We start from the raw sequence: 18,116 nt of genomic DNA on the forward strand, positions 1-18,116 counted from the left end.
TGCTCTAGCCCTCAGGGCCCCGGCCTCTCCTCTTCGATGTCAGTGACGGTTACTTACTGGGGCATCGTGAGGCACCTCACAGGTGCCCTGGGCCAAGCTCCCGCCCTTGGGAAGCAGGTTCTATCAGGAGCCCCATTTTATAGAAGAAGAAACTGAGGCTCAGGGAGCCTTCCAGAACTTCCTGACAGCAATGGGTCGGTGCCAAAAAAGCTGGGTAGGCTAACTCCAGGGCATGTGGCCCAAACCTCCTCACGGCAAGAACGCCCTGGGAGGGCTGGAGCATGGTTTAAACAGCACGGTGGCATCTACCCTTCTGGCATATAGCAGACGTCCAAACGGTGGTAGCTTTTAAGCTGCTTGAAGCTGTGGGTGTCCCAGCAGGCATGAGGGGCCCCTCTGCCGACCCAGTGGGGACAGAAGTCGCTACGGGGGGCCTTCGGCATCTGCTCTCTGCTAGGGTGGCGTGGAGAGGTCAGAGAGGGCGTAGCGAGCAGGCCATGCCTCCACTAGGCCCCGGGCACTGTTTCAGGAGAACAGAACGCTGCTCTGAGCTGTGGGACATTTTCCTTGGGCATCGGGCTGGAAATCTGTTGCTTTCTTTTCTTTTAAGCATTTTTCCAGAACGTCCAAGATTTTATAAATGTCAACTATTTCAGAACATTCTCCAGGATACGAAGGGGAAGGGTGGGAGGAGTGTTTGGGGAGGCTCTTTCCATCAACACCGACTCTTCCTGCCACTGGACTGACCCAACGATTTAGGAGGACCTGTTCCACCCAAGAGGCTGGAGTGCATGTGGTACCCAGTACCTCAGGTTCAACTGTCAGCCTGTGAAGTCAGCATACTCAGAAAGCCACAACAAAGGGCAGCTTTATCTCAGAAGCAACAAAGAACCTTCAAGTCAACTTAGCAAGAAAGGAAAGAACACCCAACGAGAGATAACCTTTTTCTCAGGAAGCAGGTAGAAACATTACAAAGAACAGGAGTCTGAAACCAGGCTCAGTCTCTCTGGGACCCTGGAGAAGGGGCTTCTGCGTTGGAGTCTTGATCGCCCCAGCCGCAGAAGTGGGATTAGTGACATGACGGTTTTTACACATTTCTCTCTTTATCTTACGTAAAGCAACTAGTCTAGTACCTAGCAAGCACAGAGCAGGCATTCAATAAATGGGACTCTCATCCTGGGGCCTTAAAAAAGTCTGTGAAGCTACACGTATACCGCACATGGCATGCACCTGAATTTTTACCAAACTTGCAAATATTTTCAGAGGAGTCATCGCAAATCATAGCCCAAACTTAGTATTTCACACAGCTGAAGCGCCTACTGCCCGAATCATGTGAATTCAAGGACCTGAGTTCATAGCAGGAAGCGATGGAGACAAACTAAAACAATTCATCGGCCCTGCTTCGATGGGCTTTGGGGTATATTTTGGCGGTCGCTCCGGGGCTTAAGGAACGGGCTGTTTAAGTGTGAAGAGATGTCACAAGACAGCTGTTCCTGCCACACCGGGATAATATTGACTTTTGGCCCTCTGGGAATTGGAGATGTTGAACAAATAATACTCTGTATGTGTTTCTGGAGAAAAGCACATTCATACAAAATGCCATGGCTGGCCAGCCACAAATAAAGGAAGCTGTATTGAGTCATGGGATGCTGGCTACAGAGAGGAAAGAATCGAAGAAAGTCCTAACCTCAGTGGAGAAGCCAGGAGGTCAGAGGAGAACCTACTGGGGGTCCCATCATACCATCATGTCCTGTCTGGGATGACAAGCCAAGAGGTGGGTCAGCGAGCCCTTGGAGGCCCCCCGCTCGCTCCTGGGAACCGTTCCAATCATCACAGCTCCTGAAGGCCTCCTGGGTAGAACACTACCCACAAGCAATGAGGATTTTGCTCGGGCAGAAGTTGGGATCACCAAAATGCCCTCGCGGGCTAAATGAGAGGAGAGGGTTCAGACATAAAGTGAGAGTCCTTGATATTTTGCCTTAAGCTAGCCCTGGGCCTCCCCCTCCCTCCACCCACATGCTTCATTGGTCACCCAAGTCCAGTTAGGGCCATAGCCCTAGATATTTCTGGACTCACTTCACGGTTACTTACTCCAGGGAAATCCTTGTGCAAGGGCGTGTAGAGGCGCTCATTTGTCAAGGGCAAAAAACTGGCCACAACCTAAACATCCATCAATGGGGGACTGGCTAAATAAACTGGTGTGCCCACATGATGGATTGCTCTGCAGGAATAAAAACGAAAGCGGGCACTCTCACGAACTAACAGGGAAGAAAAATCTAAGACACTGTGTTGAGTGAAAACGGCGTTCGTTGATGTCAAGAAATAAAAGGGCAACGCAGTAGGCCAGCACAAGCATAGCACGGAAACACGCAGAAAGGGATATGGAAGGACGTGCACCAAGCCGAGGAAGGGAGAAACTCTGCAGAAAGACTTTCTCATCCTTCCCAAGGGCAGAGCACCACCTACGGCATAGTTAGGCAGGGGGGCGGGGGGGGGGGCGGGGGGGGCGGGGTGCCATCGGAAGGGCTGAGAGCATCTCGGGTCTCTCTCCTGCCCACCCCCTTCTCCTCTGCCTTTCCTGACTCCAGTAAAGCAAAAGTCAAGCCCCCTGCCTCCTCGCTCCTTGGCCTTGGCACCTTCAAGGGCTTCCTACTGCTTCCAGGGTAAAATTTCAACTCCTCAGCAGGCAGAAGTCCTCAGGCACTCTGACCCCACTGGGCTTTCTAGCCTGTGTCCCTGTCACTGCCCCTCATTCGCGAGTGCTCTCTCTCTCTCTCTCTCAAAATAAATAAACTTAAAAAAAATTTTTTTTTAATTAAAAAAAAAAAAGGGGCACCTGGGTGGCTCAGTCAGTTGAGCATCCAACTTTGGCTGAGGTCATGATCTCGCGGCTCGTGAGTTCAAGCCCTGCGTCGGGCTCTCTGGTGACAGCTCAGAGCCTGGAGCCTGCTTCAGATTGTGTGTCTCCCTCTTTCCCTGCCTCTCCCTCACTCATGTTCTGTCTCTCTCTCTCTCTCTCTCTCTCTCTCTCTCTCTCTCTCTCTCCCCAAAGTAAATAAACACCAAACAATTTTTTTCAAAAAAAATGCCAGCTCTTCCTCCATCTGTCCCCCTTTCCCTTCTCTCCCTGGTGGTCCCCTACCTGGGTCCTAGGGGCTGCCACGCTCTGAAGAGGCCACGAAGGAACGGGCAGAGAGGAAAGGGACGTGTGGAGGACCCAGTGACTCCCTCCTCTCTGTGAACACTCAGCACTATGCTGGTGTCCCATGCCAGCCTTCTGCTCTGGTTCCTCTCACCCTTAGGAGGGTCCCCGTGAAGTGACAACTCTCGTTTTAGCCGTCTGCACACTCAGTGATGCCACTCGGTTGGCACCTCATGCTCTTGGGTCCCAAGGCAGGCACCATGACTGGGTCTTGGGAAGTGGTAAAGTGGTTCCCAAACCCAGTTCCAGGGGGGACCCTAGGGTTCCCTAGGCTAGTCAGAGACATTTTCAGGCGAACACCAAACCAATTGGTCTTTAGCTGGGAATTGGTCTTTTTCCAATTCCCAGCTAAAATTAAGGGCCGGGGTCTTCCCTGTTTCTGAGTTTTACCCCACAAACGAGCCTTTGATCCTCGTCATTTGCTATCACGTGTCTGTTAACGAGAACTTGCAGTTGGTAAAACAAATGACTCAGCAGCAAAAAAGCAAACATCCAGAGAGGAAAGAGGCTCATCAAGTTTCTTCACATAATTTTATGGATTTTTCCTTCGGACGCAGACACCTGCATCCACAGAATACAGTCATGTTTTCTACTGGTTTCCATGCTCCTGGGTTCCCAAAGCACAGCTGGTTCCCGGGTGTTCTGCCCCTGAATAATCTTCAGGACTGAAGGCATGGGCTCACGGAGTGGGCCAGGCACTCTCCTTCCCGTGCTCAGGTTTCCTGGTCCGCAGAGTGACCCACGGTGCCAGCCTCCCAGGCCCGGTGTGTGGGTCAGCGAGAACTAAGTGATGGCAGTCAGGACCATGGGGGAGCGGGCACACGCTGGGCTGGGGCGCTGGGGCCGGATCTCCGCTCTTCTCTGGCCCTGGCTCTGCCTCCAGGAGCTGTGGGGCCCTGGCACATCACAGCACCGGAATCTTCCTGGCCCTTCTGCAGGAGGCAAATTCTGCCCCCGCGTTTTATCAGCACCTGATGACAAGCCTTTCTAAATGAGCAAATCTGTACAACTGTGCTGTGTCTTTGGGACGTGCAGCACAGGGAGCTGCTGGGTGATTAACTTCGTGCAAACTGATTGAATGCGTAGAGAAGGAACCTATTATTTGGGGTCCCAAGGGTCAACCGTGACTAATAACAATGACAATAAAAAATACGGAGAGCCTAACCTTCACTGCACACCGCACACGCGTGAGGCATCGTTCTGGGCACTTAGGTGAATTAACTCCTTTCATGCTCACGACAGCCTGATGAGGTGGGTCACATTTTCATCCCCGCTTCTTTTCCCCTTTTTAATTGCGGTAACACACACATACCATAAAGCTGACCCTCTTAACTATTTTTTAGTGCATAGTTCAGTAGTGTTAAGTACACTCATTTTTTTTACACGAATAAACAGGTGCTGGCCCAAGGCCACGTAACGGGTAGAAGGTGGAGGGAGGACTTGAACCCAGACTGTCTGCTCCAGGGATGGCTAAGCCACCTCCTTCTGCTGACTCTTACCCGGGCAAACACTGCTGCTGAGACCAGAAACCCATGCCGGACAAACGGAAAGAACGACGGGCAGGGACACCGGGTGTGCTTCACGGACACCTCGGGGTAGAGAAGTTTAGTGCATCTTGTATCTTCTCGGTCCTCTTCCACTTTTTCCAGCTGCCCCACAATAAACACTCGGCTCGTCCTAGGAAGTCTGACAGGACGAGGAACCGGCAGGAGCCGCGTCCTCCAGGGCAGGCACAGGCGTGGGCCGACGCGCACACACAGGCACTCGGCTGTGCCACCGGCTCTGACACACGCCCGCCCATTCCCTGCTGCCAGCGAGGCTGCCCCTCGGGGGCCCACCGGGACCTACGGAAGCCCAAGGGCTGAGTGAAGCCGGGGCTTGGCCTCCTCCCACAGCATCCCGCCCAGGCTCTCGGCTCTCTTCTCCACGAGCAAACGGAGCGGCGTTCCCTTGGGTGCACGAGGCTCCTGGGCACACGGTCGCTTTGACAGTCGGAGGTGGCCAATGACCCCGAAAAGTGAAGCAACACTCAATTCTTTGGAACTCTTTCCTCCTCCTGCCTCCACCCCCAGAGAGGCTCATCTGGGGCCCGAGGCTGGGTCCGCCCGCTGCGCGGCGTTTCGCAAGAGGGTTCCTCAGACACCGAGTGCTAGTGTGTGCACTGGGAAAGCGTCCAGATCTGGGGGCACGTTCCAGGTGAGGGAGCCTCGTGGGCCCTGACTCAGGAACGTGACTCCTTCGGGGCTGTGTGCTCCCAGCTGCACAACGAGCTCAGACTCCCTCTTCGCGCCTTCCCCGGGGGCTCCAACAAGAGGCGTGGAAGGCAGACCCTAGGACTCAGCTCAGGGATGAGTTTTGAGTGGGACCTGATCCCCACACTTCCGACCCAACCATGCAAGGGCTGCTCTCTTAGAGACCTCTGCCAGAGAGCTCTGAAGAGAGCTCAGATCCTGATTTTACACAGGCAACATTTTTAAGTTTCAATTCTGCTTTTTGCTCTTGATAGACTGGGAACAGATAAATCTATGCCATGATGGGGTCTTTACGTGGCCCGAAGCTCTACCCAGTTTGGAAGTGGTGGTTGCGGGGGGTGGGGGGGGGCAGCGTCTTTCCAGATGGCTGCTTTGCAGGTTTATCCCTGATGCGAGGCGGGGCTTGGAATGTGTGAGTGGTGCGCGTAAGATGGGAATGGGGAATGATCTATCTATGCCAGGGCCGCCTGGTAGGCCCCTCCCTCTCTAATGGGGGTCTGTCTTGCTGACCTCTGGCAATCACAGATAAGTGGCGGTGGCCATCACCGATGGCAGCCTGGAGACAAGTGGGATTTAGAAGCAGGCAGTGCAGGTACGGCTCTCAGCCTGCCCTGTGTGAGCTCCGCAGCCTTGGTCCAAGACTTGGTTTCCCGTATGGAGAACAGCGCAAGCCACACCAGCTCCCAGCATTATCCAGAGCACGGAATTAACGCATACAGAATTAACACGGAATTAACTGTGCCTGGCACAGTTAATTCTTCCGGTCAAACTCTATGCCATGCTCCCAGAAAGAGATGATGTTTTCTGTTCAAAACACCCAGAGCAGGGCGCCTGGGTGGCTCAGTTGGTTAATGTCCAACTCCTGACATCGGCTCAGGTCATGATATCCCGTTTGCGGGCTTGAGCCCCCCGTCGAGCTCTACAACTGGCAGCGTGGAGCCTGCTTGGGATTCTGTCTCCCTCTCCCTCTGCCCCTCCCCCACTCACGCTCTCTCTTAAACTTAACACACACACACACACACACACACACACACGCACGCGGTGTGAAGGTCAGAATGAAGTTTCTGTAAGTCACTGACCCAGTGGCTAGAGTCTCTGGCCAGGGATCCGAAGGCTCGGGAGGGGTACACAGGGGGTTGAGAAGATTGGAGGAAGGTGCTGGGAGGCTCTCCTTCCTGTGTGACTCCAGAAAGGGCGTTTCTTTTGCCTTGGGGAGCCGGGAAGAGAGAAGTGGCTCCAGTTTTCTAATCGGAAACAAGAAAAATAACAGGCCTAAAAAATTCGTTTCTGGGAAACACTGTCATGAGATGACATTAGCACCTAGTACGTTATCCCAGGAGAGGAGGCAGGACTGAGGTCTATGAATTAAACATTGATTTTTTTTTTTTTTTTTTTTTTTGGCTGTCAGTTGGAGGCTTCGTGGTCAGCGCGGCTGGCTCTGAGCACACTGCGATCTCTGCGTTCTCAGTTATTCAGCTGCCAGAGGCTGGCTCTGGAACTAAGCTGCCTTTCCACGGAACTATTAAATGTTCTGGGTCAGTGACCGATAGGGCCAGTTTGTTTGCCTTTCATAAAGATAACACTCGTGGAAAGCGCTGCACTCCCCCTGTGCTCAGGGATTTAAATGTTTGCCCAAAGACAAATGGCGGCCTGGACCCAGCAGGGACAAGAAGTAGGGACCAGAGAGGAAAGCGGGACGTCCCTGGTGGGATGAAGTCTGACTCTGTGGCTGGCATCCGGAGCCACCACCACCAAGTGATGCAGGTGCCAGGGCCGGGAGCAAGACAGCAACGCCCCTGCCGCAGTTCATGGTCTGATGGAAGACAGGACACTGAACAGCTCATCCAGCCCAGCCTCCATCCACCAATCCACGTCCCCGCCCGCATTCGACAGTCACTGGGCACCTGCTCACTAAGCATCGGCGGTGGAGGGCAAGACGAACAGTGCCCCGGAGCCTTCCAAGCGAGCGCGGGGCAAGCGACACAGCCGGGAAGACAAATGGGTCAACTCCAGCGGATGGCAAGGGCTCGGGAGGCCGTGGGAAAGGCATTCTACTCCGACGGAGATACCCCGACGGACGGCAGACAGGTGTTCAACTAAAAACTTCCACGTGCACGCTCGCAGCAGCACTGAACACACTTGCCAGAAGGTGGAACCCAGCCACGTGGCCGTCAACGGCGCGAGAATGGATGAATGAAAAGCAGTCTGTCCACACGGGGGACGCTCGGACACATGCTACCACGTGGAGGAACCTCCACGCAAATGTGATGCTCAGGGAAAGAGACCAGACACAAAGGGCTACACACCGTACGATGTATACGAACACCCAGAAAAGAGCGGTCCATAGAGCCAGGAAGCAGAGCGGTGGTGGCCAGGGGCTGGGGAAGGGCGAATGCGGAGGGAGGGCCCAGGGGAACGGGCATTTATTTGCGGGGGGATCAAGGTATTTTGGAACTAGCACAGGTGGTGGTGGCACAAGACCGTGAACATACTAAGTGCCACTGAATCGCACGCTTTCTTTTATGTTATGTGAATTTCACCTCAATTAAAGAAAACCAGCTGTGCCTGGGGGCTGGGGAGGCCCCTGAGCAGGTATCTGATCAGAGTCCTGAGTGCTGAGAAGGAACCAGCCGTGCTGTGTGTGGAAAGATGCCCTTGCGGTCTAGTTTTGGACACCCTGTCTCCCTTGGCAGATTCTGGCAATCGGCGGTCTCTGAGGGCTGGTGGGACAAGGCCTCGAGGGCACTAACGGTGGAGGGCCGCCCCTCGAAGGCAGACTCTAGATCTGGTCACGCCTGCCCACCGGGACACACTGTTTGCTGATGACCGCCCCCTGCTCCGGCCAGGCGGGCACCCACGCCTCTGCCCCCGCAGAGCTGAGCTGAGCTGAGCTGAACCTGCCGCAGGGGCGAGGGCCAGGAACATAAAACCGGCCAATAAATAGGATTTGTGATTTCTCTCCGAGCCCAGTGGAAAAAAGAGAAATATACCAAAGTGGCTAGTCACCTAAGAGCCCTGATTTATATTCTACTTTACTATCTCTTCCAAGGAAATGCAGGGTGTATTTTCATTAAATATAATCATTTACAGCTGGTAAGGAGGAGACACAGCTCTGTGACCGTCACCTGGCCGGCAGATAAAATGGGAAGGGTGGCAAGACAGAGTCAGCCCCTCTGGCAGTCACCCAGAACTGTTTTCCCCATTGTGAAGGATCCCCTCTGGGCAGGAGTGGGCATCCCACCCAGGTTTTGCAACCATGTGGCCCACGGCAAGGGACACAGAGCAAGACCATTTCCAAAAGGTGGGGGGTGGGGAGACAGCGTTGCACTCATGAGCCCAGAGGCGGCCGTGGCGCCACGGCATCAGAAGCCAACCCAAGCCATGCTTCGGAAGCCCCCCTCCGGCCCCACCCCTTGGCTTCTGAAAACTTTCAAGGTGAGGGCGACGAACCCCAGCTGATGCGCAATGGCTCCAAGTCTATCGCGTGGGTGCATGTGCCCTGCCCGGGGGGAACATCTTGTTCACTTTGGTGACAGAAATTAAGCGGGAGAATGCTTCCGATCTTCCGGGGTCTCGGTTCCCTTGTGTCCCTTCCTTAGTCCAAGTGCCACAGACCGAACCACCCAAGGTCTATATAAACTATAGCTCTTCGGGATCCTCGATATATTTTTTTAAGGGTATAAAGGGGACCCGAGGCCCAAACTCTGCAAAGTGCTGACTTCAAGGAGCAGCAGGGGCCAGTGTGGCCGGGGGTGGGGGGTGGGGGGGGGGGTGATGGGATGAAGGAAGCTGGGTGGCTGTGTCTGAGAGGCCAGCTGGGGCCCATTTCACAACCACCACGCAGGAGCAGAGTGAGAGATCTGGGTTTTGTTCCAAGTACAGCCGGAAGCTACCGGAGGGTTGCAGGGAGGGGCATGATGTGATGTGACTTATGTTCTAGAAAGACCCCTCTGGCCGAAGGGGAGTGGTGAGGGTGGAAGCCTGAGAAGCTGAGGATACTGCTCCACGATCTAGGGAGAGGGCAGCTGGCTGGCACAGGGAGGTGTCTTCTGGAAGCAGAGCAGGCCAGCAGGGTTGGGATGGTGAAGAGGAGGACCAAGGATGATTCCAGACGCTGTGCGGCTGTGGGGCAGGCTGAGACAGCCAGTGGTGAGGAGGGGAAGGGTGGGGAAAGCTCCCCTCCCTCTCTCTGAGTCACGCTGAGGCTTGGGGATCTCACTTGCTGGTCAGGCCACGAGGGCAGGGAAGGCCGCGAGGCCTCTCTACCTAAGGGCCCAAAGCAGTTGCCGCCAGAGCCACATCTGTGAGAGTGTCCCCACTCCCCACACCACACCCGAGTGGCACCTCCAGAGGCTGTCAGGGGACAGATACAGGGAAGGGGCGGAGGGCCAGCTTCAGCAGCTACCTTTGACCCTCCACAGTCCCAACTGGCTCTACCTTAAATACCAGACCCTGGGGCCAGTAGCAGGGCGGTGGGCACCACCCCCCCCTCCCTGGACAGGCCCAAGCCACAAGAGACAGGCCCATACCCCCAGCATTGGATGACTTCACTTCTCCCTGGGAGCCCAGGCGGGGAAGGAGCACTTGGTAATAAGTCATTGTAAAGCGTTCTGCAAACAAGACAGATGATTATGCAGATGTTGAAGAATGTGACACTTGGCTCTATTTATTTATTTACACTTGCCTTGTCCAAAAAGGACTGAACGGAAGTAAGGCCCAGGTTTTTCTTTTTAACCTGTTCGTTCCCAAGACAAAACCCGAATGATGCTAAAGAAATTATTTCTTCGTATGATGTTATATGTCAATTAGATCTCAATTTAAAAAATCACAAGGCGGTGCTTATAGAAATGGTATAATAAATTACAACTCTGTGGGTGGAAAGAAAGAAAGAAAGAAAGAAAGAAAGAAAGAAAGAAAGAAAGAAAGAGAAAGAAGAAGAAATGATTTCCTACCAAGGCAATCTACATTTAACCTAGACTCATGGCCATCATTTATGTTTACTTAGCAACCATCTCTACGGAACATGACACAGCCTGAACAAGCTTTGACAAAGAACCCTCCAGACCCTGGAAAAGGCAGCAGCATCACGTCGCATTTCGTAGCTGAAAACAAAAGCAGTGTCACCATCAGTCTTAGAGACTAAGACGGGTCTTAAGGATGAAAACGGTCCAGGCAGTGGGTGGCAGCGTGAGCCGGTGCACTGTCCCAGAGCACATGTTGGGACTACCTGTGTCAAGACAAAAAGCCTCCCCTTGGACCCGGCTAAGAATGTGTCCCACAGACAGTCGAGATTTGCACACTTCTACCGAGACCCCCCAAGGATGTCCAATGACACTGGAGGAGCAAAACGATGGAAGTGACCCAAACGTCTGCCAATACAAAACGTTATGAGACATGTTTCTGGTCCAGCCATGTGCTAAAATACCATGTAAGAGTTCATCGTCACTTAGCATGAAGTGAATCTATGTGCGTTGACGTGGAACACCAAAGTATCCGTGAAAAAAGGCAAGGGGCAGAATCACATAGATGGTATGACTCCGCGTGTAGAAATAGACAAGAAAAACGTGTATGGCATACAAACGAACATTTTGGGAAGCACAGGCAAGAAACTGTTCGCAGTGATTACTTCTGGGGGCAAAGCTGACTTATTTCTCATTTTATCACGTCCTGTTTATATCTTAAAATACCACATACTTACAATGTACGTATTTCTAAAATGAATTAATGCAATCAAAGAACGAATATAGAATAAACCATGGAGCGGAAGGAAAACAAGGGCCCTGACTTGGGACAGGTCCTGATCGCCGCGTTTTAAATCAACAACTGATCTTCCATCAACAGCCGCTTTTGAAAACATTCTGCCATATTTCAGTGCGAGTTTGAAACCCTAACACGCTTGCAGGGGGCCGCCTGGCCAACTTTGGGAAGTTCTGCAATCAAGAGCGAGGCTCTCTTTCGAAGGACTGGGTGCACGTGGACTTGTCTTAGACACACTGGAACAGGAAGGGGAGAGGCTGCCGGCCCTTGGGAGGAGCAAGCGACACTCGAACTTTCTTTTCATGTTTCTCTTTTCTGGGGAGATGAGCTCTGGAGGAAGTGGGAGGGGTGCTCCCAGCCCCCACAGGGAAGGCCCTGGCACAGCCCTCTCTGTGCTCTCCTTTCTTCAGGGGTTGGAACAGGAACCATGCACACGGCCTCACTCGTCATCCCGCCTGGAGAAGGAGAGGACTCCCCCACGGCCTCATTACTAACAATCTGAGCATTTCCAAGAAACTCCCAAGAAAGCTCTTAGTCTTAATTCTGAGAAGTTCTTCCACATCCCCAGAAAATCTCTGGAAAACCAAACCCAGGCGGCAGAACACCAAACAGAAAGCCAAGATTTATTTCTAGGGCTTGTGTTGCATCTTGAGCTATCCTTTGACGAATTCTAAGAAACGGGTACTTCCAGCCGCCCGGATTCCGACACGGGAAGGGAAGCTTGCTCACACAGACTCAACAAACAAGGTCCCAGAACCCTGGGGCGGGGGCGTGAGGCGGCGCAGGGTCGGGGCGGCTTACCTGGCACCTTGTCCACGGACGCGAACACGGAGCGCTGCACGGTGGGGTCGCTGCTGCCCCGGCGGCACTGGTCGTAGAAGCGGAAAGGCAGGTGCTGGGAGGAAGAGGAGCCGAGTCTAAACCCCAGGACGTCGGTCGTCGGCTGGATCGGGAGGTCCAGGAGGGCTATGTTCAAACAACACCGTGGTTCATGCTCGTCACATGGGCCGGGGGTGTAGATGCTGGGGCCGCAGCCGGACCGGCCGCGGCCCCTGCCGGGCACATCGCGTGGACGGCATCAAGCAGGCAGCCGGCGGCCTCGAGCTGGGGAGACCGGCGCGACACCGAGGTCCTGCCTGAGCTCAGGACACAGCCGGTGCCTCGTGAGGGATTCAGAAATGGACGCTGGCCAGTCTCCACCTCGGACCCTTGGCTTCCACAGGCAAAAAGACCCTCAGCGAGGCTTCACTGCGGGTATGACTTTAGACCCCAAAGCAAACGGGGCCAATTCTGCCCTGAAAGTTCAGACACGTACACGTGCACGGGGAGGCGCGTGTGAGGGAGAACATATCCGCGCGTGCACCTGTGTATTTATGAGTTTGTGCTTATCTGTCACGGTTGCTATCTTCCCTCCCAGAAACAAATCTCATGATAGAGCAATTTGGAGGGGCTTTTTAACATCAATTGAAGGCATACCCGAGGCGTTCATTCTAACAGCCACTTTACGGCATAATTCTCAATTTTCAGATGAAATATTTAGCCTTCGTGCCAGCGCTGAGAAATTGCTTTACATTAAAAAAAAAAAAAAAAAAAAACCACCCTCTAAAAATAAATCTTAAGAGGAAGGACGGAATGATTTAAGTCACTTTGCACATTACAAAATGCTTCTGTAATGATTTCATAGGCCAAGTTTCAGCTAAGCAAGAAAACAAGGGACGCATGGGACACAGGCCTGTGCAAATCAACGGGGCACGCACGGTAAGTAACGCAATCCAGAGCGTCCAGAAACCCGGCCCGCCAAGGGTTTATTTTTAGGTAATCCCTTTAGAAAGCACCCCTCCTCCTCCCTCACTGGGCTGGAACTGCTCCCAGCAGCTACACCAGGATGACCACTGGTGCTCAAACTGAAAGGCGTTGGTGTCTGGAGAACGGCTATTTATAATTTGGGGGGTTGACAGAATGCCTGCTCCCCCGGGGGAACGCTGTGCCATCGGCCCCGGTGATCGGAACGCCCTCGGTACAGAGCCTTTATTTCTAAGAAAGCTCGGGCCTTCCTGCCCAGGGTGGCGCAAGGCCTCCTCACACGTTCACCACAGTCCCTGTGAAACGGACGACGACTTCCAAATTTAGTGCTGGGTCATCGTGGCCCCCTCACCAAGCAGGGCTGCCTCTCAGGAGAGGTGGAGGGAGGGGGCAAGGGATGGGCTTTCAGGAGGAAGTTCCGCGCTGGGCTTCTGTCAACCAGCTGCGCGTGTGACTTTGGGCAAGTCACAGAGCCTCAATTTACTCTTCTGTAAAATGCACAGGACAGACCCTCCTGATCTTATTAAGGGTTAAGGATCCAGAGTAGCAGAGGAATGTCCAAGCCTTTTGTACACGTAAGCTAGAAGATTCCCGTGTGTGGGAAGTGAACAGCTGTCCCAAACCGACACCTGTCTGTTCAGGGCCTCTTGCTCGGTCGGGGAGGGTTCTCCTCCCCTCCACGTGGGCCTAGAAACTCTCTAGAAATCACACACCTGGGGAAGGGGAGAGTCTGAGCAGATCCTCCGTTCTGTCACCACAACACGAGTAACTCCTCTAAGCCACACGTGTCCTCCCCTAGCGGTCAGCGTGCGAGCCCGAGGGCCCTGGGGACATCCGCCAGGGCCGGCCACTCACCGGCTATTCTCTGCATCTTCATGCGCCTCGCCTGGATGCGGCCCTTGGCCAGGCGCTGCTTGGCGATGATGCAGCGGATGTGGTCCGAGAAGACGAAGGTGGCCTGGAGGATGGGGAAGGGCTTGGAGTGGGGGCTGGACGCAGGCTTGTGGATGGTGATGTTCAGGGCGCGGCTGTCGTCCTCCACGCCGGTCACCTGCATGTCCTGTGGGGGAAGTGGCAAAAGCAAGGGTGTTCGTTACGTTCGGGAGGAGGGTGGCGGCTCAGAAGCCGTGGGATCCGTGTCTCATCAAGAAAGCGGTTCCCTGGCACTGACTTGGTCAGAAGAGCACACGACTCTTGGTCTTGGGGTCATGAGTTCAAGCCCTACGGTGGGTGCAGAGATTACTTAAATAAATAAATGGAGAGGTTTTTCTTTTTAATGTTTATTTTTGAGAGAGAGAGAGAGAGAGAGAGAGAGAGACAGAGAGAGACAGAGAGAGCACGACTGGGGGAGGAAGGGAGGGAGAGAGAGACACAGACACGCACACACACACACACAGAATCCAAAGCAGGGTCCAGGCTCCAAACTGTCAGCAGACAGCCCAAAGTGGGGCTCGAAGTCACAAGCTGTGAGATCATGACCTGAGCCGAAGTTGGATGCTTAACTGACTGAGCCACCCAGGCGCCCCAATAAATAGAGTTTTTAAAAAAGAAAGAAAGAAAGAATAAAAAAGAAAAGAATAGAAAAGGAGTTTCCCCAAATTCCCCCAACTCTGCTTTTGCCTGAAAAGAGCAGCCTCCCAAAACAGACCAGGCCTCGCAAACAGGACATGGTAGGCAACATAGGTACTCATGGGGAGCCCGCGCTGGCTGGGACCCTGCCCCCGAGGACGTGGGCTTGCTAGGGAATAAATGGGTGCACTGGCCTCTCCAAGGGACCTCAAATAGCCGGACTGTGGCAGTCCTTCCTCACTTCTGAGAATAGTGGAGACAACAACCCAAAATGCCTGTCGCCATTGGCCATGGTCTGAGATAGGCGCACTCATCTACTGACCAACTTCTTCCTGGCTTCTTTTCAGAAGGGGGGGATCCCTGACACCCACACGCACGTCTCTGGAGAATTTCTGGTCCCTAACAGAGAATGCTAATCCAAGAAGGGACAGGGAGGGCCACTCAGCAGGCCGTGAAGGAAGCTGCATTTGAAGGGTGTAGAAGAAACTCGACCATAGCAAGCGTGATAAGGATGAATCCCATCTAAAACCTCAGAAAGGATTTTCTGTGTAAAGAATCTGCGTCGCACAAGAGTTTGAGGTGATGCAAGATAAAGGCACGAGGCGAGACAGACGTGGAAGTCAGACGTGCTGGAGGAGGTGGGGAACATGAGCTAAAAAGGCTCACGAAGTACGACGGTCGCTGTTTGTGGGCATTAAATCGGGCACAGGGTCCTTGGAAATAGTACCTGCCTCCAAATGTGGCAGCAGATGAGATGGGGTGTTCCACATTTAAGGCGGAGAACCTGGCACACAGGAGTGGCCTGACAAGTAAGTAGCAGCTACTGGAAGGCGACCAAAAGGAAAGGTTGATGTGGCTTTCGTCGTCTGACGGAGGACCCGTATTAATCCTTCGAGGGAGAAAAACACTTTCCTGACACTCAATTCTAAAGGAAGTTGATCATAAGTCTAGATACATAAGACGTACTAAGTCACCTAACGGACAACCTCTTACAGGGTAGTCTTTTTTTTTTAAATGGAAGATTCTTCGCCGAGTTTCTCGCATCCCCCTCTGTAAAAGACATTTTTTAAAGGGAGAGATCTTCAAAAAGAGGAGGCTGGGGAAAAGGTTGCAACAGCATCCTCGAACACGTGGGTGACTCCCTCAGAGAGTGGGATGCTGACAGTGGGTCACACTGTGCAGAGGGGGGACGCAGGTCAGCCCGGGCGAGACCATGCCGGCGACCACGCACTGCCCAGCAAAGGAACGGCCTGCCTCGGAGGAGGGCACGTCTCGGGCCTGGAAGGTTCTGCTGCATATCCGGGGACGGGGCGGGGGGTGGGGGGTGTGTGTGTGTGACAGGGGGTGGGGACTGGAAGGCTGTTTTCAACACTGCTGGTTCTTCCTTTCATTCAGTTATGGAGCTGACATTAGTCACCTGCCAATAAGAAAACCCACAAACCATACGAAAACCCACGTCCCAACTTGCGTTTGGCGACTTAGAGCCCATGCCTCCTGGAAAAGGGGTGAGGACGAGGCCACGCTCCTAAACTGTCAGTGGCAGCAATTGCTTTAGAGAGGAATCTGGCAGCGTCTATGAACGCTGAAAATAGGCACGCCCCAGCTTCTTGGAGTCCGCCTAGGGAAGCCCTCACTCAAGTGCACGTGGAAGTAAAGACGGTTCTCTTCGAGGCAACATTGTCTGTAAAGGTAACGATCTGGCGACCGCCACGGGGCACTGGCTAACTGTGCCTCAGCTCGGTCACACAGCAGTGAAAAGAACATCAGAGAGTCTGCACATAATACGCGGTCAGCTCTAAGACGTATATCGACTGGGGGGCGGGGGGAGTTTAGAATACGCTCAGCGTGACACTATTAAACACACACACACACACACACACACACACACACACAGTCTCAAGTACGTGCACACCATGTTTATAAACAGCACGTGAGGTTATATTTATATGTGCGTTTATTTATATGTGCAGCAGCTCTGGAAGGCCCATACTGATAATGCAGGAGAAAGTTTAAGAATTGAGGGTTTGGGTCAAAGCACACTTGACCCTTATCTGTGCAGTATTTTCACTTTTTTTTTCAAATAACAATCTGTTCATGTAGTCCTTATGTCATCAGAAATTAACCGTAGAGACAGATGATTCGTGTGTGTGTGTGTGTGTGTGTGTGTGTGTGTGTGTGTGTGTGTATGCGCACACAGCCAGCCAAGAAGAGCTCCCAGGCTTCCTGGCCATCATACCTGCAGCAGGCCTGCGAACTTGACCACTCCCCAGCCAAGCCTGGACACATCAGGTTCCACTAAGCTCATCTGGTAAATATCGACAGCCAGGAATCGCTGGACCATCCCGCCATCCTTGGTGATCACGGTGCACGCGATCAGGTCACTGTTGTCTGCGAACAGGGAGAGGGAGAACAAAATGAAGGGCAGTCCAGTGGCCCAGTCTGACGGAGACGGGCACTCAGACTGACTCGCTGGGCGGCAGCGTTTGGCGGGCAGAGTCCAGATCTGGAGGCACACACACACCTGAGACTGAGGCCCTCCCCTGAGTCTCGCGGGGCGACCTGGGACGATGCCCACCCCTCTCAAAGTGATGGCTGAGTAAGGTACGTAAGGCATTATTAGTACAATGTTTAGCACGCAGCAGGCGCTCAAACTGTAGCTAAGAAAACTCAAGTGAGAATCCTGGTAACGCCTCAGTGCTTCCTTGCAGACAGATGATGGGTGGCAAGCTGTGACGGTGTTTGCCTGAATTAAGGAAAGACGCAGGAAAACAAGAGTGCCCTGCTTGGTTCTAGAACCGTCATACTTCCAATCTGGTGTCTGGTAACTGACAGCTGACCTTTGTACTAGATGCTGTGTGATTCTGGGCAAGGCACTTGGCCCCTCTGAACCACAGTTTTCCATCTGTATGATGGGAATAATCTCCCTTATTCTGAGATGCTTGGTGCTTCATGTATATATATATATATATATATATTTTTTTTTTTTTTTTTTTTTTTTTTTGAGAGAGAGAGAGAGAGAGAGAGAGAGAGAGAGAGAGAGAGAGCGCACAAGCAGCAGAGGGGCAGAGAGACAGAGAGACAGAGAGTGAGCGAGACAGGATCTTAAGCAGGCTCCATGCTCAGCACAGACCCCAACAGGGGGTTAGACTCCACGACCCTGGAATCATGACTAGGGCTGAAATCAAGAGTCGGGCACTCAACCGACGGAGCCACCCAGGCTCCCCAAGATGTTCTGTGCTTTAAAGGAGAACCGCATTTAACACAGAATCCTTACCGTGTGCCGGGCCCCTTCTCTTACTTGGAAATCATCCTCCAATTCGAGGTCTAACTTAGTGCCTGTCCTTGATGGCTTTGACATCTCCAGGGTAAGACAGGACCATTAAATCTAACATGTGCTTTGAATTGCCTCCAATGGAATCCTCTGCCAAAATTTTTTTTTTTTAAATAGCCAAAACAGGAAACAACCTAAATGTCCCCAAACAGGGGAAAAATTTGAGTATGATTTTTTTTCCCATCACATGCAAAATTATCTA

General features: G+C 53.0%; 1 protein-coding gene across 11 annotated transcripts in view; it reads right to left on the bottom strand.

Annotated features, from left to right (window-relative positions):
- Positions 1–18,116, bottom strand: part of CLEC16A (C-type lectin domain containing 16A) — a 203,646-nt gene that overhangs the window by 37,065 nt on the left and 148,465 nt on the right. For 6 of the 11 annotated variants that reach the window (XM_047837904.1, XM_047837905.1, XM_047837903.1 and 3 more), the window contains exons 19-21: positions 16,820–16,971; positions 13,870–14,074; positions 12,013–12,177 (exon numbers count right to left, since the gene is read on the bottom strand). In XM_047837904.1, the coding sequence (XP_047693860.1) occupies positions 12,013–12,177; positions 13,870–14,074; positions 16,820–16,971 (522 nt within the window). The remainder of the gene's footprint in view (positions 1–12,012; positions 12,178–13,869; positions 14,075–16,819; positions 16,972–18,116) is intronic. The other 5 variants (XR_007147697.1, XR_007147698.1, XM_047837911.1 and 2 more) reach the window with 1 other exon arrangement.

This window comes from Prionailurus viverrinus, chromosome E3, assembly GCF_022837055.1.
Source record: "Prionailurus viverrinus isolate Anna chromosome E3, UM_Priviv_1.0, whole genome shotgun sequence".
NCBI classification, from domain to species: domain Eukaryota; kingdom Metazoa; phylum Chordata; class Mammalia; order Carnivora; family Felidae; genus Prionailurus; species Prionailurus viverrinus.